The sequence below is a fragment of the Oncorhynchus gorbuscha genome, linkage group LG07 (assembly GCF_021184085.1).
Source record: "Oncorhynchus gorbuscha isolate QuinsamMale2020 ecotype Even-year linkage group LG07, OgorEven_v1.0, whole genome shotgun sequence".
NCBI classification, from domain to species: domain Eukaryota; kingdom Metazoa; phylum Chordata; class Actinopteri; order Salmoniformes; family Salmonidae; genus Oncorhynchus; species Oncorhynchus gorbuscha.
The window spans coordinates 22,787,417-22,809,677 of NC_060179.1; the positions used below are offsets into that span (position 1 = coordinate 22,787,417).

A 22,261-nucleotide genomic window follows, 5' to 3' on the forward strand; every position below is an offset into this window, starting at 1 on the left:
CTCTTCCCAGAAAAGGATTATGTTATCATCAAATCATGACAATTTTATTTATCCATCTTCAGTCAATAATTGTATACAGTAACAATGTATACTATTGTGTCTGTCTACAGCAAACGATTAGGTCTTTCCACCACACATTCAATTCAGAGCTCACAACTTTTTTTCAGGTTTCTTTTTTAATAAAAGGAGGTTCCTCTTGTATTTATACAGTTTAAGGCATCATGCACACAAAACAATAAATGATACAAAAGCGTACTCTTCTTCTACCTAAAATAATAACAGGCTAACTTTTTTTTTATAGATTTGCTGGTTAAAAATATGTCTTTATACAAATATGGCATTAGCTGGCATGTCAGTGAATCTAAAAGCAGGCTTTGTGCCCAACCATAACCTGCTTTCACAGTATTTGTAAACATGACTTCAGCAAAATAGATCTGAGATTAAGAGTGTATGCTTTGAACATTGGCAAAAGTCCCCCAGAAGCATGCGGTTATTTGTCCTAAATGATATGTACAATGCAGGTTTACCTTAAACACAGATATTCATTATCAAGATAAGATTCAGACATTAAACAAACATTATGAACAATGACAGACAGAACATAATGTCTTTATATCCTATCCCAGAATCCCAGTCATCTTGATCAAGGAAGACACGTGGAGGTGGGAAGGATTTGGCTTTGGCACAGTTGTGTCCAGTTGTGCTGTTGGATCTACTATACAACGTTGAAAACCATGGATAGATACTGTTCATAAGAAACCTGGATCCAGCCGTCTTGGTCTGTGTCGTACCTCCTGAACACGTCGGTCAACCTCTGAAAGTGACAAAGAACATTTTACAGTAGATCTTGACTTAGACATCCTAGCCAGTACAGATGCCGTTTTGGTAAATAAACATCAATGGCCTCTTTCCCAGTCACACATTAAGCCTAGTCCAGGACTAAAAAGCATTCTCAATTGAGATTCTACATTGAAAGAGTTTAGTCAAGGACTAGGCTTAATCTGTGTCTGAGAAACCAGCCCAAAATACCATACTGAGCCAACACAAAGTCCAAATTCAACATGGGCTGTATATACTGTACACACAATATTTTGACAAAACTATGTAGGCTACATAACCAGTGCTATGTGCACAGGAAGCCCAGTAGGACGGTTACCTGTAGAACGATACAACACTGGATGAAGTCATCAAAGGCCACTTGTCCCTTCCTCTGCCTGTCAAACTTCTCTATGAGAGTATTGTAGAACTGGTCAGAGAGGCGATACCCTGAGGAGGACAGAGAATAGTCAACATCACAGAAACACATCTGTTCAACAACCCTTAACCAATTTGTAACATGCATAGGACTTTCACCTGCTTACTTCACATACAGGACTAAGAACTACTACATTTCAATAAGGGTAGAAAACAACAACATGCATGCGAGGCGAACAATTAATATTGTCATGCATCTACACAACTATTTTGGCACATATCTTTATCCAGGCTCATGCATGTTGACCTTACTTGATCTTACAGAAAGGCATTAGAATATCGGATCTGACCTTGTGAACCACAGAAATTAATGTAACTGGTATATCGGTTGGCCCGCCACCAGTATGGTCAAATAGAGAAGGCATACTTTGCTCACCGAATCCAGTCAGTGCCTGCTTAAGCTCGTTCTTGTCGATGAAGCCCGAGTTGTCTCTGTCGTAGGTGCGGAAGATGTTCTGCCAGTCCGTGATGTACTTCCACACTCCGGCAAACTCGTTGAAGTTCACCCCTCCTTTGTTCTCCCTGTCAAACATGGCTGGAAGACGGAAGTCAATAGAGAAGATATGAGTGAGAGCAAGAGGTCTGTTCAGAAGGGTGCAATGTTACAAAACAATGTTCAAATAGAAATGCATTTTGTAGTATATGTATGTTTTTTCTGTCTTAGTCTTATAGAATCAGGCACCATGTAAACTTTATTCATTATATTTCTCTCCTCATAATTCTGAAATGTTACCACACTGAATAGACCCCTGAGAAACACCACCTAAGAAGAAGGGACAGCTGGGAAGTGTAGTTCAATGCTAGAAGGCATAACGTCAACACACTGGACTAAGGACTACCATAGCATCTGTTATGACACAGAGTTAAAGAAATCTTGCCCGTTTGAACTTTCCCCTGCAGTTTAATCCAAGTACATCCTAACAAAGTGAGTGCTTCATCGCATGGAAGGCCCAGGGCTGGTCGGCTGGATGGCCATTTGAATACAACTGATTTACTGTGTACAGTACAGTCAGAGTGGGAAGCAATGGTGGATTATTGAGATTCAAAATAATAGCACTAAATATAAAACTAGTTGTATCTTCTTAGTATATCTTTCTATTCATATTCAGCGACACTTGGACTAAAGCAGATTCCAGCTGGTGAAAGGGTAAGTGTGTAAGCCAATCAATAGTCAGTGGATGGTTATAGATAGATGCCTTAAGAAATAAAAAAACACCTCCTGTTTGTTAGAAAGAAATGCTCCTCATTCCCCCTTTTACCAATAGCTGCATGCTTCCACTTAACTGGGGAGACGGGTTGAAATGTGTCACTGTGCACCAACGTTAATGAAAAGGGTTGCTATGGGGATAACGTATAAAACAATGGTAGTACACCAGGTCAGAACAATATAGGCTTGTCATTGTGCAAGTTTGTTTGTGTGTCAAGGGTCAAAGAGGGACAAATACTCACATATGATTGATCGGACTGTCACTGGGTTGAAAGGTGTCCATGTACCTACAGAGAGAAGATAGTCATTGTTGTTCAACAATCTTTTCTCGAAGACATTCTGCCACAAAAAGTTCAATTGCACAGGACGGCTGTGCCAAGTTAATTAATACATTTGGACTTTAATGAACTAGGCTATTTATAACAGAACAAGAAGAAGAGGGAAATGGGCCAAGTAAAGAGTTAGGAAGACTTAAGCAACCATTCTGTTCTTATCTTGGGTATTCTTTTTACCAAGCCAGTATTTTGGGTAACAGAGGAGAACTGCTGGAGATTTATCAGGGTTTCTTAAACCTTGCTGACTCACCATCTCAACCTTTTCACTCTCACTGCTCTGAGGGGGGAGAGAATGCGATAGAGCGAGAGATAGAGGAGGCTTTGCAGTCCAGTAAAGTGAACCACTTTTCACATTAAGCATTTCCTCTGCAACGACAAGCCTCGAACAGATGTCTCCCATTCAGGACGCTCTGCCTCTTTATTCCGACCTGGGCTAGTTTTACAGCTGGGTGGGACTGGCTGGGATTTGGTCTGGGCCAAGGAACAGACATGAAGCATCTGGACTACACCCAGAAGAGAGAGGAATGGTCAGGTCTCCAGCCAGACTCCCCATTCTCCAGCAGCTGTGAGGTCAACAACAGTGACCGGCCATGTCCGAGAGAGGTGCCCTGTCTGTTGGTCAAGCCCCCAGACGGGTACCACAGGAGTGTGTGCGTGTTTGTCGAGGCTGCCCCCGCCCGGCCTGTGAGACAAAGCTTCCTCTGTCCAGCACACACACTGGACCTTCTCACTGCGCTGCCCAGTGCCCACTCATGACGAGGTTGGGGGAACAGGGAGTGGCACATGGAAGAAAAAAACAGGGTGACCGCAAAACTGCACCCCACAGGAGAGACTTAGTGAGAGCGCTCTAACACACATACACACACCTCGAAAAGGCCTCACACAGGTTTGAATTCACACAGATACACACACTTATTCACTTACTATTAACTGCTCCAGGCAGGCTAAAACAGCATGTGCAAGGTTGAGCTCAACCTTGAGATAGAAAATGACCACCAGTTCCCCTCCCCTCACCCCTGTCCTACATGCAGTACAGGCAGGGTGCTGACCAGGGAACCTCTTCTCCACAGATGCCAGACAATCTGCCCAGTTGCTGTCAAAGCCATACATGATTGTTTTATTCTGCCTTTTGAAAAATGTTCATGAGGCGATTCAGGAGTAGTCAATGTGGGAGTTTTTCCCATTAGTAGATGGGCCTATATTCCCTTGGCACATATATTTGCCATTGTATCTACTCAGCACAGTGAATGCAATGCTGCCGATTTCAGCAACTACTTGGCTGGTTGCTCCGAAAAAAAGAAAAAAAAATCAAAGCACATTAATCTCAGTCGGGGAGGAGAGGCACATTTTGACAGGTGGTTGGTGTAGAGCGGGGGCTCAGAGGACCGTTAATATGGAGCGCTAGCTAAAAGACCCCGACACCTATAAAAGATTCCCTTTATTGATAGACTGGCGATGTACAACAGGGGCCATCTGTTTCTCATCAGGAAGCGGCACTGTCACAGGGTCTGATGGAGAGAGGACGTCAGCCCCGAGAGGACGAGCAACAGCTTATAGTGGTAACACTACACAGTCTGCCTGAGGGGACGAGAGGGATATCAAGGGAAGGGGTGAGGGGAGAAGTGGGAAGACAGGAGGACAGGATCGAGAAGAGAAGAGAATGGAGAGGTGAAAAGAGCAGGGGGGGGGATCAGGAAAGAGGGAACAGAGGTCTGGGGGGGGTGTCAGCGTGATCTAGTGACAGCACCGTGGGCATGGTCAGTGAAGTGCATGGCCGAGAACAGGGCACAGCTTGCATTCAGTCATCAGCCTGCACACAGTCTCACTGGCACAGCCAAATCATGACACAGCCCTACTAATGAACTGACTGTGTGAACACTGCGCCTGCCTGCCTTCCACACAGCTTGGGTCATCAGTATTCTGAACCAGGGATACTACCAGATAACTGCTCCTTTCATCGCTCTTGGGCCTCAACACTTTTTCACAGTGTAAAAAAAAACTGTTTGAGAGAAGAATGTTCATTCAAACCCTTTCAAAACCCTTTCCGCAGAGAGACCTTGACCAATTCAAAATGTTGAGGTACAGAATACATGTTTGTTGTAAAGATGATCCCAACGTCTGGTGTGCTGTACTCTAGTAACTAGCGCCCTAAGCTACAAAACACGATGTTCACTCATAGCATTGATTCAATCATGAGCATATCTCGCCATCCAGCCCAGTGGAAAGACTAATGTCATGTTGTGCTTGTGGCGTTGGCTAAGCCACTCCGCTCTGTCATATCTCAACAACAAAAGGGTGTTGAGTTAATTATCAGGTGGCACATGTCGTCAGCCATTTCCTGTCTCATTCAGGAAGTACTTTCCCTTTGTCACCAGACAACCTTTCCATCTGTTTTTTGAGGTAAAAACAAAACGTCTGTGTCAATTTCAAGTTCAGACCACCAACTCTCCTCAGCAAGCTTCTCTCCGTCCCTCGCCAGGTGTTGAAATGAGAGGAGGAGGTGTTGAGGAGAAGGAAGAGACGTACCGTTCGATAAGGCCTGCTGGAGCTCTGTGTCTGATATCACACAGCTCCTGTCCTTGTCCACTCTGGGGAGGAAACACACAATTAGATACAGACAGGCAGACTGTATCAAACACACAATGCAGCCCACAATGCAAACCCTACCGGCGCTACGCTGTAAGCCCCTTGTCAGGATCTAAACACTCCATTCAATGGGAGTGTGCGGGCTGGGCTAGGGACTGAACGATGACTTGTGGGGATGGTGGATGGTGGTCGTTTTACACTCGCCACCATCCCCAACATCACAGATCAGTGAAAAGTGAAACCAAAACTAGCCAACATGTTTGGCATGACAAGCATAGGAGTTGGGTACTGTACAGCACAAACAGATCTGGGATCAGGCTAGCTAATACTGTATATTGAGTGCAATGCCAAAGAAAGGAGACTTCAGATACTTTCTTCATCAAGAGAAAATAGATCAGAGATGCAATAAACTTTTTTGCTTTGAATTTACAATACACATAAATATCTTATTGCATTCTATTGAACAATCTCAGAACCCACTGCCTTTCAGTATAAAGCTATGCGCTAGGCCATCTGTTATAGAAGTGTAACCTCACAAACTAATTAGCCTAATTCTTAAAATCGTGTTCCAATTGAATAGTATTAGAATGGTACAGTCGTTCTGTTTAGACGTGGGAGACGTTTTATGAGAGTTGAACATTAACACAAATTAGAGGCCTTGCCTTCCAGTTCTGGAATAACCTCTTCTGTAAAATGTAGCACAATCCTCCAATGACTCACATGTTCCTTAGTAACCTCCCTAGACCAACCTACCAACAACACACCAACCCAACTGCAGGCCACATAGAAATACAAAACCTGACTTTCCATGAAGGCACGCTTTGTGACTTCCTCCAGAATGAATGAAATGGAGTGCTTGGTCAGACGGGGGACATACCTAACCTTAACCAAACACTTTTAGAGTAGAGTCTGTGCTGTGCATATGTGTGTCTCACTGCTCATTCTCACTTACTTTGTTACCCCTCAGGTTTGACTTACCTCAATGGGTTTTTACATAAAATTAGGTGAATTGAAAGTGCATCATTAAAATTGCTTTCCCTGGCCTTAAGCAGAACCATCGTCCCATTTTCTGAATGGTGCTCAGAACAAATCCCAAACATTAGTTGTACACATTAGTACTACAAGCAGCACAGCAGCCATTGGAATCGTAACATTTCAACAGCCTGTCTCAGTTTTTCCTATGGAGCTATTCAAGTTATGACATGCCTGGCGGAACTTAGTTTTCCAGTCAAATGGTTTAGCAGCTTATCTCATGCTGGCTCTCATGGTAGGGGGAAGTGGAGGTAGCTCTTCTGAACACAAAGCCGATTTTCAGACAAAATTATCCTAAACATTTGTTTACTCACTGATGACAGACAGTGTAAGGAATTGTTTTGTCTTGTCACGAATCAGATTTTGATCTATGCCTAGATGGATCCTTTGCTGTTCTACACTAGGCTATGTATTTGGCTGTGTTTACACAGAGTCCAATTCTGATCCTTTTTTTCACCAATGGGTCTTTTCACCAATCAGATCAGCTCTGAAAACAATCTGATGTGAAAAGTTCTGATGTGATTGGTCAAAAGGTTAGAATTGGGTAGCCTGTGTAAACTCAAGCCTTTTTGGCCTACATTTGACATGCCAGTGTAATGCCACATGACCATGGACTAGTGAGTTTTGTTTAGGTCTAGTGACTACTTGTTTGTCATGGGATCATGTCATGGAATCTAATGATCATATAGGCGGAGTGGAAAAGGATCATTCTATGACTCAAGCCTAACAAAATGCTAAGAAAAGCACCAGGTTGCTGGTGACTAATGGATTTCCATTAGATCCAGCCCCAGTGTGTTCCTTCAGCTCAGGCTAGATACACTAGATACACCTCTGAAGTGTAGAGTGTGTGGAATACTGATAGACAGATAAGACCAAGTTTTCTAGGTTTTGCCTCCTTATAAATTATTCTCCAAAGTGTTTTGTGTTTTACAAAGTGTTTTGCTGCCTGCAGCATTTTAATGTTGTGAGAAAGCAGAGCACCATGGATCCTCTGCAGTATTACATAACTCAATACCAGGGACTAACATGAAGCGAGACATCTCACTCGCTCCTTTCTTCTGGTTGATATACAGTCAATGAACTAAGAAGACCAGGCCCAGCTGTTAACGCATTGGTGAATATGGGAGAACCACCCATTTAACAGACCAGTGACAATTTTTTCAGAAACGGTCATGAGTGGGACATGTTCATTTATCAACCATCTTCGTCAATACTACAAATAGGGGAAATTCGATCTTCCCTCTTTTTCTACAACGTTTTGCCAGTTTTAAGTAGTGGTAGATTGTCATGTCTGCTCTCTTGTCAGTCCCTGTAAAATAAAGTGTATTCCAAACTAATTTAATAGAATAACGAACCAACACAATAGAAACAGATAGTAAATTATGAGATAATTTTAATTAGCTAACGTTACATGACTGACATTGATCATATCTACGCCCTATACTGGTTGTAACTGGTAACTGTATAGAATACAATTGAAAAACAAGGCATTGTATGTGTGTGGTAGGAAAATGTCATATGCAAAAGTAAATAGAACACTGACAGGCAAAATAAATCCTGATATTTGAATTTCTTAAAGAAAAACAAAAAATAAGTCTGTCAAATGTAATCACCGGACCACGGCTATAATACTAAGACAAAAACAATAACTTTTTATGCATACTGAACATTAACTGCTATAGTATTATAATCTCTGCCCATTATGCCCTGTGGCAGCAGTTTTCAAAATGAAGCTCAAATCAATGCGGAGTACCGTTATTTTGATAGCCACGAAAGACGTCTTTCCACTCACCTCTGAAATATATTCCAAAGAAAACCTTGATCCGTCGCCGGTTGTTGTTGAGGTTGTCCTCTATACGGACTACCTGTATGATATGCCATTTTAAAAGCTTTATAATTGGTGTTGTGAAAAATATGTGTACCCTGTACTCGTTTCAATCTGACACTGACATTCTCCGCGCAGAGGCGTGGCAACTAACTCACCACTTCCCGTAAGAAAATGTGGAAACGTCATAGGGCTACCTCCTTTGTGGGTGACTCGAAATTGACTCCACTTTCACTCTTTTCACGCCACTTCAATACAAAGTGATTAACGTCGCAGGTTATGAGTAATAAAAAGTCATTTCGGTATCGAAGTGGCGTGAAAAGAGTTTCCCACTTCCACACGTTTTTGATTGGTCTTCTGCCCGGCCAAATTATTTACCAAAGCTTTCTGGTGTGAAATTCTAAATCACGTTATTGCACGAGACGCACTACAGGTTAGACTGCATGTTCTCCCTCACAGCAGTTTCTAAAGTAGCGACCTAATTAAACGTTTGAGTTTTAAATGATTTCCAACATAATCTGATGTTCACTTAGCTAGAACTAAAACATGTTCAGCCTACCATCTACTGCTACTATATTATCTAAATTACAGACTGATGTGTTTATCAGATCCATGTATTCATTCTCAAGATAAATGGCTCTGCTGTTTATCTTTTTGGACTACTGCACTCTCCATGATTGGTCAAAAACCTAAACGTCATCAAGCTAGCTACGTTTGGCGCGAATTTCGATAACGCTGCTTTCTGAGGAGAATCTGCCTGGAAACGTTAGCTATCTAGTAGCTGACATCAACCCTTTTATTGATCAATCTGATCTTTTTACGTTCTACACCAGGTTCTAGACACCAAATTGCAAAACAGTATTTCTGCATGAATTGAGGAAAGATGTTTTACTATCCAAACGTTCTTCAAAGGCACACCGGTTGCTTTTCCACTATTTGGTGAGTTGCTCTCTAGCATTAGCTAGCTAGCTAATATTAGCTAGGCTAGGGATCCTCTTAGGCTGAGTTTAATATTTTGTAGCTTGTGAATCTCAGTCAATGTAATGTGAGTATGCCATCATCATCAGTGACCTTTCTGTTTCTGGTATTGTCATGCTGTTTTGTTTCTGTGTTTTAGGTTGGCAGCCACCAAAGGGATCAGGATAACACGCAGAGAGCTTCTGAGGGTCAACGTTGGACGGACATGGTGACCACAATCCTTCTCCCTTTCTATGTCTGAGGGAAAATATTATGTCAAGTGATCAACCCATGGTCCCTGCTTAGCTAGTCCCTGCCCCATTATCTCTGCGTTAGAGATGTCAACTATGAAGTGTCTCCTCCCTAACACCCATGAAGCTCTGATTCAAACTCCCACGCATTAACGTTATAATGTAAAATTTTTATTTTTTTAACTCACAAAATATGGTGTTTCGCTGAGAACTATCTTAATTTTCTCCTGTTACATCTGGAGACACCAGAGGAGACACATTGACATCTCTAACACAGATACTGGGGCAGCTACTCCCTAACTAAGTTCTGTCCTGATGAAACATGTCCCTATTTTGTGCCATGTCCATACACATCATTTGTGAATGTGATAGTAATCTGATGTCAATCATGTAGCTATGGTGGTGTATTTGCAGTGAGGACATCATGGATTACGTGACGGTCCAGGTGGCTCCACTCTGCCCTGGTCTCCCTCGGCCTCGCTTCTCCCTCTACCTGTCCTCCCAGCTGCAGTATGGGGTGGTTATCGTCTACCACCGCCAGTGTGGTTTCCTTCTGGGTGAGAGAGGGAAGGGTTCAAATGAAGGGCATACAGAGATTACAGACTAACGCCATGTAAAGAGATGCTTGTCGAAATAGGCCAGTAATCAGAGACACTATATCAGGTCTAATGGCAAGACAAGCTACAGGACCAAGGACACTGATTGAACAGAAATGCAGCCTACCGGTTACTCTCCATCCATACACACTCATTGATACAACCTGAGACAATAAAGTATACAACCACATTGTTGCTAGAGGTCGATATGAATGATTACGCTTAGATATACTCACTTATCATAACAGGCAACTCGATAGTCTGATATAGCCTCCTAAGCAGCCAGACATAAATCATGCTAACAGATACACAGATCCACTATCATATTGTGTTCAGAGTCACCAGCTTGTACAGAACCACGTGTTCAGAACCGCAGCTGTCCAGTCAGGAGGATGTATTTGTATGTATGCATGCCATGGCAGGTGGCCTAGTGGTTAAGAGCGTTGGACCAGTATTCGAAAGGTTGCTGGTTTGAATCCCAGAGCCAACTAGGTGAAAAATCTGTTTAAGTGCCCTTGAGCAAGGCACATAACCCTAATTGCTTATGGATAAGAATGTCTGCTAAATTACCTCACCGCAACCTTTTTCTCCTTCCTTTTAGAGGAGATCCAACAGACCATTGAGCGCCTGGTACGCTCTGAGAGACACGCACGCATCGACCTGGCTGACACTGACAGGTAAAAAACACACAAACCGTTACCCGTATGTCCCATACACACATGCCCCCTTGAGTTGTCAGATATAACTGTCACACATACACTGAGTGTACAAAACATTAAGAACACCTTCCTAATATTTAGTTGCACCCCCTTTTGCCCTCAGAAAACCCCAATCCGTTGGGGCGTGTCGAAAGAGTTCCACGGGGATGCTGGCCCATGTTGACTCTAATGCTCCCACAGTTGTGTCTAGTTGGCTGGATGTCCTTTTGGGTGTTCCATCATTCTTGATACACACGGGAAACTGTTGAGCGTGAAAAACCCAGTAGCGTTGCATTTCTTGACACACCGGTGCGCCTGGTGCCTACTACCATACCCCGTTCAAAGGAACTTCAATCAGTGTAGATGAAGGGGAGGAGACACTAAAAAGGAGTTTTAATCCTTGAGACAATTGAGACATGGATTAAGTATTTGTGCCATTCAGAGGGTGAATGGGAATGACAAAAGATTTAAGTGGATTTAACAAATTACATCAATAAGGGATCATAGCTTTCAGCTGGTTTCACCCAGTCAGTCTATGTAATGGAAAGAGCAGGTGTCCTAATGTTTTGTACACTCCGTGTATATTGACAATAATAATGGTTTGGACTTATGTACTGTTTTTTTTATTAGGTCAAAAGGTACTGTACATTGTATGGTGTTCACCACCAATGTGTCGCCTGGGTGATTCATGTCAACCGTTTTCTAGCCATGTTGTAGTAATAACATTAGCACCCTTCCCTCCCCAGACAAGCCCCAAATGTCCCAGACTCCCTGTTCCTGCTGGAGGAGGCCGAGGGGGCACAGGACCCCTTCTTTGGGGTGATGGGCTTTGAGCACCTGCTGCCTAGTCCCTATAGGATCCCTCAGGTATACAACCATTTCTACACAATTTTTACCTAGTTAACACATTTCCAACGGTATGTCACTACAAAAATATGTAACCCCCATACGGCCACAGTCAATTCCTATGTACACACAGTACACAAAAAAACCTTTTCAAGACACATATTTAACTTTACCCTCATTGAGTCAGCTTGTGAGTTGATAATGCATTTATTGATTGAACACCGTTCTAACAACACTCCCTCTGTGTGTCTCGTTCATTCCCAGCCATGGCAGCTGATGGAGAGCATGACTCCAGAGCGCCCCATAGGGGCCAGTCCTGAAACTGCACCAGAGGATGGAGGTGAGGATGGAGGTGAGTGACAGTCTTATTTGGGATGGAAAATCCTCAGCAACAAATCTGCATTACTAATGTTTGTTGCCCTCTGTCTCTCACTCTCAGGTTTCAAATCCCCTCCTGATGCCATTACCCTGAAAGAGAAGGAGCAGCTTGTCATCGTTGCTGCTGAGGTGACCTGAATATAGTGTTGTAATATACTGATAAAAGGACATAGAAAGGCTATTGTGTATATTTATAAACCTTTACTTACTTTGCCTAATAAGAGACCATGTGAAAACAACAAGGAATTTGGATCCAAAAGGATCTTTCCTGAGCTCTCAATCGTTCCTGAAGTTGAACTCGGTCTCCCTCTGCCCTTCTCTCCATAAAGTTTGAAGGAGCTGAGCTTCCTGAAGCCACTGGCAAAGAGATTGACATGCTTCTGGAGCAGCAGGACCAATTCCATGATGGTGAGAGAAGAGAGGGAGAGTAAAGAATAGAGCCCTGCACATGCCTGCAACGTTCAGGCCCAATTGCTTCTGCCAAATTGAAGGCCTTGCCGAACCTGAAATCAGAAATAACTTCCTTCATTATTATCCATTAGCTGCTGGTCTCTGTCTGTCCTCCCCTCCCTGGGCTAGTGGTGCTTGTTTCGGCAGTTTATTCACCAGCACCTGCCTGCAGTTGCTAATAACACGTCCAGAATTATCTTATTTGACATTTTTACAAATTAATCAAAAATGAAAAGCTGAAATGTCTTGAGTCAATAAATATTCAACCGCTTTGTTTTCAGGAGTAAAAATGTGCTTAACAAGTCACATAAGTTGCATGGACTCACTCTGTGTGCCACAATAGTGTTTAGCCACAAAAGACCAGGGAGTTTTTTTAATGCCTCGCAAAGAAGGGCACTTATTGGTAGGGAGATATAATAGTATACTGGTCCATTAACCAGATTGGTGCACATTCAACAAATATGATTTAACAAAGTGGATATTCGTCAAATCTGTCATGATTTATGTATTGTAACAGGCCCACAATGTGGTAACTTAAGTCCAATTTGGATATATTTGGCTGTTTTTGATGCTGGTTAGCTTAGCATAGCTAGCATATGGAATTGGTGGTGGTAGTCAGTTGTTTGTAACTGTAATGCAGTTAGTTGATAGGGTGACGATGACATGAACAAGTGTTGGGGTTGACATCCATACAAACATTACACTCAGATTTTTACCTCAATATGAAATACACATATAAACAATAGACTAAATGTAGGCACATTTTGCTTGGGGGCAATGAGGATATTCAGGATCTTTGCCCCATGTGTTTCCATGGCAATTATATTGTGTTGGTCAAGTTTGATTTACCTTTTTACCTCATCAATCACTACCCTGCATCCGCTCTGCTGCTAGTCTACCTGTATAGTATCCATAGCAACGGCTCCGCTTTGGGCTGCTCAATGACGAGATGCAAAAGAGCAGTTAGCGAGGTACTTTTCATCACTTTAAACTCCGGAACATTCTTATTTTCCGTGAAATAATCTCTCTTGTCGACTCGGACAATGGTCACCACGTTATGGTCTTAGTAAGATATGAGATAGGCTACTGTGCAACAGCATGAGCAAATTGCTCAGACCGTACCCTAGTAATTGATGAAAAAACAGGCCTTTATAACATATTAGGACCCATAAGACCGATAATGAAAGGGAAATCAGTGAGTAAATATAAGTTTGCGTAAACTGGTGTGTGTGTGTGTGTGTGTGTGTACAGAGCTAGAAGAGAGGGAAAGGGAGAGAGAGGGAGAGAAAACCAGGGACATGGAGTCAGGCATGACCTCCATTGACCAGTAAGTTATATGGAATAATCATGGGCAGGTCACCTTGATCTTCTATTATCTTCCCATGTCTGTTTTTAAACTTACTCTTTGTTGTATTGTTTTTCTTTCTCTCTGTGTGTGTCTCCAGGCTGAAGGTGTCGGTGGTGGTGGGGGACAGTGTGTGGCTGCTGGACGAGGAGACCGGCCTGCCCATGGAGGTGCCTTTAGAGGTCATTCCCATGGAGATGACCCCCCCTCCTCAGGTGGCCATGCCTTCTGCCCCAGACACCTCAGAGAGAGCGGGGCAGTCAGCGAGTCAGTCAGAGAGGGGGACGGAGAAAGCGGCAGAAAGTTCCTGTGGCGAGGTTTGTGTGGGTGTGTGTGTGTGTGTGTGTGTGTGTGTGTGTGTGTGTGTGTGTGTGTGTGTGTGTGTGTGTGTGTGTGTGTGTGTGTGTGTGTGTGTGTGTGTGTGTGTGTGTGTGTGTGTGTGTGTGTGTGTGTGTGTGTGTGTGTGTGTGTTCACACTGTTCTGTGTGTGACTCATCATGAGGACTCAGGAATCCAAGCATCCGTATGAACAAGATATTTCTGTCCTATATTTTCTCCTGCCAAATGTGTGGGTGTGTACAGGCTCCTCTCAGTTTGATCTATCCATTACCCTCCCATCTGCTCTCCTCTCTTTTCTTGCCTCTCTCATCCCTCTCTCATCATCCCAGCTCCCCCATATACACGCTCCTCCTCCTATGAGGCGGGGTCGCAGGCGCCAGCTCATCTTTGCAGACCCTCAGGTGCAGATCTCCCAGGATACCATGCGGGTGCAGATCGAGGACACTAAGGCTGAGACTCTGCTCCTGGTAAAACTCAAGCCTTCCACTACTTATCCTTCACTAATCTTACCAGAGTTGTGTTCATTGGGGCATGCAACAGGAACATTTTAAAGGGTTTGCAACTGGAAACAAAAATGTAAGTTTCTTATTGGACAGGTCCAGGTAGTCCCTCCCTGTTTCAGTGGGTTTTCTTCCATTTGGTGCTTAATGAACACCACCCACATCAGTGATTACTTCAAAGAAAATAAGGATATAATCGTATTCTCATTGCTTTGTCTGCCTCCTCCTCAGTCTCAGGTGCTGATAAACTTTCCTGCCCAGAAGAAGCTCCTCCCAGCAGAGCTCTACACTGCCCCTTCTGGCTGTGAGTATATGACTCCTTTCCTGAGATGGTAGTAATATGGTCATTTAGTAGATGTTTTGATTCAGCCAGCAGCATACCACCCTGCATACCACGGCTGGCTTACTTCTGAAGCTAAGCAGGGTTGGTCCTGGTCAGTTCCTGGATGGGAGACCAGATGCTGCTGGAAGTGGTGTTGGAGGGCCAGTAGGAGGCCCTCTTTTATCTGGTCTAAAAAAATATCCCAATGCCCTAGGGCAGTGATTGGGGACACTGCCCTGTGTAGGGTGCCGTCTTTCGGATGGGACGTTAAACGGGTGTCCTGACTCTTTGAGGTCATTAAAGATCCCAATGCACTTATCATAAGAGTAGGTGTGTTAACCCCGGTGTCCTGGCTAAATTCCCAATCTGGCCCTCAAACCATCATGGTCACCTAATAATCCCCAGTTTACAATTGGCTCATTCATCCCCCTCATCTCCCCTGTAACTATTCTCCAGGTCGTTGCTGCAAATGAGAACGTGTTCAGTCAACTTACCTGGTAAAATAACAGATACATTTTTAAAAAATCTAAGCAACTCATAGTTCTTATATAGTAGTACAGTATGTGTATGAATCCAATGTAGCAATCAAACCCATAACCTGGATGTTGCCAGCACCTTGCTCCAACCAACGGAGCCACCTCACAACTGCCACACCATGAGGTTATAATGATGATTTCACTGAGTCTTTTCTCTCTCTTTCCTCGACGCAGCTCTCCTGCACCCTGACCTCATGTTGCTATGGAAACAGTGCGCCGTCCTCACTACGCTTCCTCGCACCGGGGAGAGAGGCAGAGAGGAGGAGACTGAGGAGGAGGGCAGCTCCGAGATGGAGAGAGTGAGGATAGAGGTGGAGAGGAAGAGGATGGACTCTAGCATGCGAGAGGTGAGTGGATCTACAGTACCAGTCAAAAGTTTGGAGGCACCTACTCATTCCAGGGTTTTTCTTCTATTTTCTGCATTGTAAAATAATAGTGAAGACATCAAAAGTGTGAAATAACACATATGGAATCATGTAGTAACCAAATAATCGTTCTAAATATTGAGAGTCTTCAAAGTAGCCACCCTTTGCCTTGATGACAGCGTTGCACACTCTTGGAATTCTCTCAACCAGCTTCATGAGGTAGTTACCTGGAATAGATTTCAATTAACAGGTGTGCCTTGTTAAAAGTGGAATTTCTTTCCTCAATGCATTTTAGCTATTCATTTGTGTTGTGGCAAGGTAGGGTGGTATACAGACGATAGCCCTGTATGGTAAAATACCAACTCCATATTATGTCAAGAACAGCTCATATAAGCAAAGAGAAACGACAGTCATTCATTACTTTAAGACATCTACAATTTCTTCAAGTGCAGCAAAAACGATCAAACTCTATGATGAAACTGGCTATCATGAGGACCGCCACAAGAAAGGAAGACCGAGTTACCTCTGCTGCAGAGGATAAGTTAATTGGAGTTACCAGTCTCAGAAATTGCAGCCCAAATAAATGCTTCATAGTTCAAGTAACAGACACATCTCAACATCAGCTTTTCAGAGGAGACTGTGAATCAGGCCTTCATGGTCAAATTGCTGCAAAGAAACCACTACTAAAGGACACCAATAATAAGAAGAGACTTGCTTGGGCCAAGAAACATGAGCAATGGACATTAGACCGCTGGACTGATGAGTCCAAATTTTAGAATTTTGGTTCCAATCGCCGTGTCTTTGTGAAACGCAGAGTAAGTGAACGGATGATCTCCGCATGTGTAGTTCCCCCCCGTGACGCATGGAGGAGGTGGTGTGATGGTGCTTTGCTGGTGACACTGATTTATTTAGAATTTAAGGCACACTTAAACAACATGGCAACCACAACATTCTGCAGTGATATGCCATCCCATCTGGTTTGTGCTGGGTGGAACTATTAATTCGTTTTTCAACAGGACAATGACCCAACACACCTCCAGGCTGTGTAAGGGATATTTGACCAAGAAGGAGAGTGATGGAGTGCTGCATCAGATGACTTGGCCTCCACAATCACTCAGACCTCAACCCAATTGAGATGGTTTGGGATGAGTTGGACTGCAGGGTGAAGTTTGACACCATATTCTTCTAAATTACCAATGCCGCCAGGGGATACTTGAGCAGGACATTTGTAAGCAGTAATTTACATAATAAAGACTTGTGGGTGAATTCAAATGTACCTAAGGGAGAAGTTGAATAAGACAGTGAATACTGTTAATAATATCTCAAATGACTCAGAGAGCCTGGAATAACAGCATCTAGTCTATACTGCTTCGTTTTTCATGTATACAGACAGTTCAGAAATGTCTGAAGTCTAGATGACTGTCTTTTCTCTCTCTTTTTGTATCCCCAGATCCCACGAGAGTTGCTGAAATCAGGAGGAACAGCCCCATCTGAAGCATCAGGTCAAACATTGTTTTCCTGTCAGTTACTTGAAATTATAAAATGACGCCCACAGAACTAGAATAAGATTCTACTTCTATGATGATGCCATTGAAATGTACATACAATCATTTTACTGCAGTAGTGTAAAGTACATAAGTAAAAATACTTTAAAGTACTACTTAAGTAGTTTTTTGGGGGGTATCTGTACTTTATTTTACTCTTTATATTTTTTTACAACTTTTACTTCACTACATTTTCCCTAAGACCCAAAAGTACTCGTTACATTTTGAATGCTTAGCAGAACAGGAAAATTGTCCAATTCACACACTTATCAAGAGAGCATCCCATGTCATCTCTACTACCTCTGATCTGGCAGACTCACTAAACATAAACGCTTCTTTTGTAAATTATGTCTGAGTGTTGGAGTGTGCCCCTGGGTATTCATGTGTGTATATATATTTAAACAATTGTGCAATCTGGTTTGCTTAATATAAAGACTTAAAAATGATTTATACTTTTACTTGTGATACTTTAGTATACTTTAGGAATTACATTTACTTTTGATACTTAAGTGTATTTAAAACCAAATAATTTTAGACTTTTACTCAAGTTGTATAGTACTGGGTGACTTTGACTTGAGTCATTTTCTATTAAGGTATCTTTACTTTTTCTCAAGTATGATAATTGGGTACTTTTTCCACCACTGCTTTACTGTTGCATTTTGATATCTGTTTGTGTTCTATGTTTTCAGCTGAGGTTCTTCTAGACGTGTCCAGAGAAGACAAATCCCTCGAGCAGATCACCCCTGTCAGCAGATGGTGATATATGTATTTTTATATATATGTATGTGTGTGTATATACAGTGGGGAGAACAAGTATTTGATACACTGCCGATTTTGCAGGTTTTCCTACTTACAAAGCATGTAGAGGTCTGTCATTTTTATCATACGTACACTTCAACTGAGAGATGGAATCTAAAACAAAAATCCAGAAAATCATATTGTATGTTTTTTTATTAATTAATTAGCATTGTATTGCATGATATTTGATAACCTACCAACCAGTAAGAATTCCAACTCTCACAGACCTGTTAGTTTTTCTTTAAGAAGCCCTCCTGTTCTCCACTCATTACCTGTATTAACGGCACCTGTTTGAACTCGTTACCTGTATAAAAGACACCTGTCCATACACTCAATCAAACAGACTCCAACCTCTTCACAATGGCCAAGACCAGAGAGCTGTGTAAGAACATCAGGGTTAAATTGTAGACCTGCACAAGGCTGGGATGGGCTACAGGACAATAGGCAAGCAGCTTGGTGAGAAGGCAACAACTGTTGGTGCAATTATTAGAAAATGGAAGAAGTTCAAGATGATGGTCACTCACCCTCGGTCTCTGGCTCCATGCAAGATCTCACCTCGTGGGGCATCAATGATCAGGAGGAAGGTGAGGGATCAGCCCATAACTACACAGCAGGATCTGGTCAATGACTTGAAGAGAGCTGGGACCACAATCTCAAAGAAAACCATTAGTAACACACTATACCGTCATGGATTAAAATCCTGCAGCGCACGCAATGTCCCCTGCTCAAGCCAGCGCATGTCCAGGCCCGTCTGAAGTTTGCCAATGACCATCTGGATGATCCAGAGGAGGAATGGGAGAGGGTCATGTGGTCTGATGAGACAAATTTAGCTTTTTGGTCTAAATTTCACTTGCTGTGTTTGGAGGAAGAAGAAGGATGAGTACAACCCCAAGAACACCATTCCAACCGTGAAGCATGGAGGTGGAAACATCATTCTTTGGGAATGCTTTTCTGCAAAGGGGACAGGACGACTGCACCGTATTGAGGGGAGGATGGATGGGGCCATGTATCGCAAGATCTTGGCCAACAACCTCCTTCCCTCAGTCAGAGCATTGAAGATGGGTCGTGGCTGGGTCTTCCAGCATGACAACGACCCGACACACACAGCCAGGGCAACTAAGGAGTGGCTCTGTAAGAAGCATCTCAAGGTCCTGGAGTGGCCTAGCCAGTCTCCAGACCTGAACCCAATAGAACATCTTTGGAGGGAGCTGAAAGTCCGTATTGTCCAGCGACAGCCCTGAAACCTGAAGGATCTGGAGAAGGTCTGTATGGAGGAGTGGGCCAAAATCCCTGCTGCAGTGTGTGCAAACCTGGTCAAGAACTACAGGAAACGTATGATCTCTGTCATTGCAAACACAGGTTTATGTACCAAATATCAAGTTCTGCTTTTCTGATGTATCACATACTTATGTCATGCAATAAAATGCAAATTCATTACTTAAAAATCATACAATGTAATTTTTCTGGATTTTTGTTTTAGATTCAGTCTCTCACAATTGAAGTGGACCTATGATAAAAATTAGACCTATACATGCTTTGTAAGTAGGAAAATCGGCAGTGTATCAAATACTTATTCTCCCCACGTATGTATGTATGTATTTATGTACGTACATACGTGTGTGCACATGCATATGTGAGAAAAAATAAGGATATATAGTTGTCTCATTATGTAGTTGTCCTGGTTGGATAGCGCTGAGACTTTGCCCATTTCTCGTGTCACTTTTAACTAATACTTTCTGTTCAGGTCTCCTATGGAAGAAGCCCCAGTGCCTATGGAGGCTATAGAAGAGGAACATGTGGCTCTACCAGACAGAGAAGAGACGGAAGGTAGAGAGGTCACTGCAGAGGGCCTGTTGAGGTGTAGTATTACTAATCACCCATCTATCATCACTACCCTGCATCTATTCTATCTATATCCTAACATTTACATTTGAGTCATTTAGCAGACACGCATATCCAAAGCAACCTAGCGTTAGTGCATTCATCTTAAGATAGCTAGGTGGGACAACCACATGTCATAGTAAGTGGGGGGTTTGTCAAGTGCAATTGTGTTGGTTCATGAATTTGATGGCAAAAGTGAAGAGGCTAGCCAACAGCTTCTAACTCAGTTATTACTGCACTATTCTATATTTATATCTATTCTCTCTAACTGTGAAACTCTGGGCAGTGTTTTTCACATGGCTATCATCTCCCTCTGCTCCTTTCAGTGTGGTGTCCTCGTACCTCCTGAGGTTTGGGAAAGTCACCTTTTACTCTCTGTTGCCCCTGGAGACAGACCGCACTACTGCAGCCCACATTCTCTCCAAACTGCTAGGTGAGAGCTGACAGAGAACAGAGGAAAAATGGATATCACTTGTGGGGCTATATGCATGTATGCATTCCAATATTGTTTTACTTAACTAACATGCAGGTATTTTGTGTGTTGTGTTGTGATGGTCCAGAGCTGGTGTCTGCTGGGGACCTGGCTGTATGTCAGGCTGAACCCTACAGCCCCATCACAATCATCCCTGGACCACTCAGCACCGTGCAGGCCTGAGGAACACAGAGGATGTCTCCACCAGCATTTGACTTGGACAGGATTTCACCGCAGCTGAGTACCGGCACCTCAAATGTTCTACTGCTTGAGCTCCTGTTCCTCTTATGGAATATTAGCTTAAAAGTATTGTGGAGCTCCTGCACCTAATTATAAACAGTACCCGGCACCTATTTCAGTCCAAGTTAAGCAGTGGTCTCCACACACGGGATGTGTGCTGCCATACTTTTATAACAGAGTAATAATGTTCATGTCCCAAATATCGTTCATAAGAGATCATCACCTCAAACTGATTTGTAGGACACACCCAAAACGATGACCTCTTGGAGTTAACTTTTTTTTAACCTTTATAAGTGAAACCTTTTTATAAGTGAAATTACTGAAGGGAAAGCTTTTTTATTCAAAGTTGGTATTTTTTAAATTAATCTATTGAATAGCGTATTTATTATTCATATTTAATACTGTACCTAGCAGATATTTTTATACTAATTTGTCAACTGTCATACAAGTTGATATTGTTGACAAAGTTTGTTTAACCTTTGGTTTTTGTATCTTATCAATTGTGGTATGTTGCTCTGTTCATACGATGAAGCATTCATTCAATGTATTTTTTTAAATAAAATGCATGTTTACTCATTATTAATAAGCCTCAAATGTAATTCTATCAAGTTAAAATGGTGCCATTATCTCCCAGTCAGTTGGGGTGGACTCAATTTAAGACCACATCTGAGATATAAAAACATCTGACTAACTTTAATTTGGATGAACTATCCCTTTAAATTTGTGGTCAATGATATTAGTGGGAAAGAGTTTTTTGCTACACTGATGTATTTTTGAGGAATAGGCTGCAGGGGGCAGTAGAGGATCATGAACAAGTCAGTCACCAACTCACCAGAGGTTTACTCTGGACTATGACCTCATTGCTCTCTCCTGGATTGAAGTCATTGTGCCTAGCTGGCATAATCATCTGATCTCGTGGCTGAATTACTCAATACAATTAACTGTTGGTTAGGAGGGAGTTGTGCAGCCTGTATCACAGCACAAGTCTGTAGCCTCAGGCTGCAATATGGAAAAGAGGCAGAGGTCAATGCTGTGGTATGAGTTAATGGTGACCTCAGCCTGTTTCTCTGCTGAATCCAGACCAGAATAGGTGTGACTTGAGTCTCCATGTTTGGGGAGCGAAGGCATGGCTGCTGGGCCAGATGTTTCATGTTCTAGCTCTGAGCTAAAGAAACTGACATTACCAGTGTAAACCCTTAACCAATATAATTGGTACCTTTTATTTTACTAATTTGTTTTTTAGATAATTTACCATTTACTTTACATATTCAAAGATGTTGGGTTGAATGCATTCCAGGCATTTTGAGATGAAATGTGGTAACATGCCCTTTTGACCCTACAGAAAGAGCTCGTCAATTTGGTATGTAAATAGGATCGCTAGGCATTCACACACACCAGGGAAATAATTTTGAACATTCTTTAAGTGCAGTCTTTGTATTTTGTTGCAAGCTTAGACCTACAATGCATTCACCTTGAAACAATGTTTTGAGCAAAAGTTTAGACA

General features: G+C 42.6%; 2 protein-coding genes across 5 annotated transcripts; one reads left to right on the top strand and one right to left on the bottom strand.

Annotated features, from left to right (window-relative positions):
* Window positions 1-157: 157 nt before the first annotated feature.
* Window positions 158-8,852, bottom strand: LOC124039646 (programmed cell death protein 6-like). Of its 2 annotated transcripts, none has more exons than XM_046355834.1 (6): window positions 8,207-8,852; window positions 5,323-5,384; window positions 2,704-2,748; window positions 1,622-1,789; window positions 1,157-1,266; window positions 158-814 (listed from the first exon to the last, which is right to left on the bottom strand). In XM_046355834.1, the coding sequence occupies exons 1-6, from the start codon at window positions 8,293-8,295 to the stop codon at window positions 716-718; spliced, it is 573 nt and encodes a 190-aa protein (XP_046211790.1). In that variant the 5' UTR covers window positions 8,296-8,852; the 3' UTR covers window positions 158-715. The 2 variants fall into 2 exon arrangements, with proteins under 2 accessions (XP_046211790.1, XP_046211791.1); XM_046355835.1 differs by having other exon boundaries at window positions 1,631-1,789; window positions 8,207-8,837.
* Window positions 8,853-8,991: 139 nt separating this feature from the next.
* On the top strand, window positions 8,992-21,338 carry rec8b (REC8 meiotic recombination protein b). Of its 3 annotated transcripts, none has more exons than XM_046355047.1 (18): window positions 8,992-9,178; window positions 9,357-9,425; window positions 9,862-10,004; window positions 10,645-10,720; window positions 11,488-11,608; window positions 11,852-11,939; window positions 12,027-12,094; window positions 12,295-12,373; window positions 13,667-13,742; window positions 13,861-14,077; window positions 14,429-14,566; window positions 14,831-14,903; window positions 15,632-15,804; window positions 17,273-17,324; window positions 18,056-18,122; window positions 19,909-20,022; window positions 20,372-20,478; window positions 20,606-21,338. In XM_046355047.1, the coding sequence occupies exons 1-18, from the start codon at window positions 9,123-9,125 to the stop codon at window positions 20,698-20,700; spliced, it is 1,812 nt and encodes a 603-aa protein (XP_046211003.1). In that variant the 5' UTR covers window positions 8,992-9,122; the 3' UTR covers window positions 20,701-21,338. The 3 variants fall into 3 exon arrangements, with proteins under 3 accessions (XP_046211003.1, XP_046211004.1, XP_046211005.1); XM_046355048.1 differs by having other exon boundaries at window positions 11,852-11,927; XM_046355049.1 differs by lacking the exon at window positions 8,992-9,178 and having other exon boundaries at window positions 10,647-10,720.
* The last annotated feature ends 923 nt before the right edge of the window (window positions 21,339-22,261 follow it).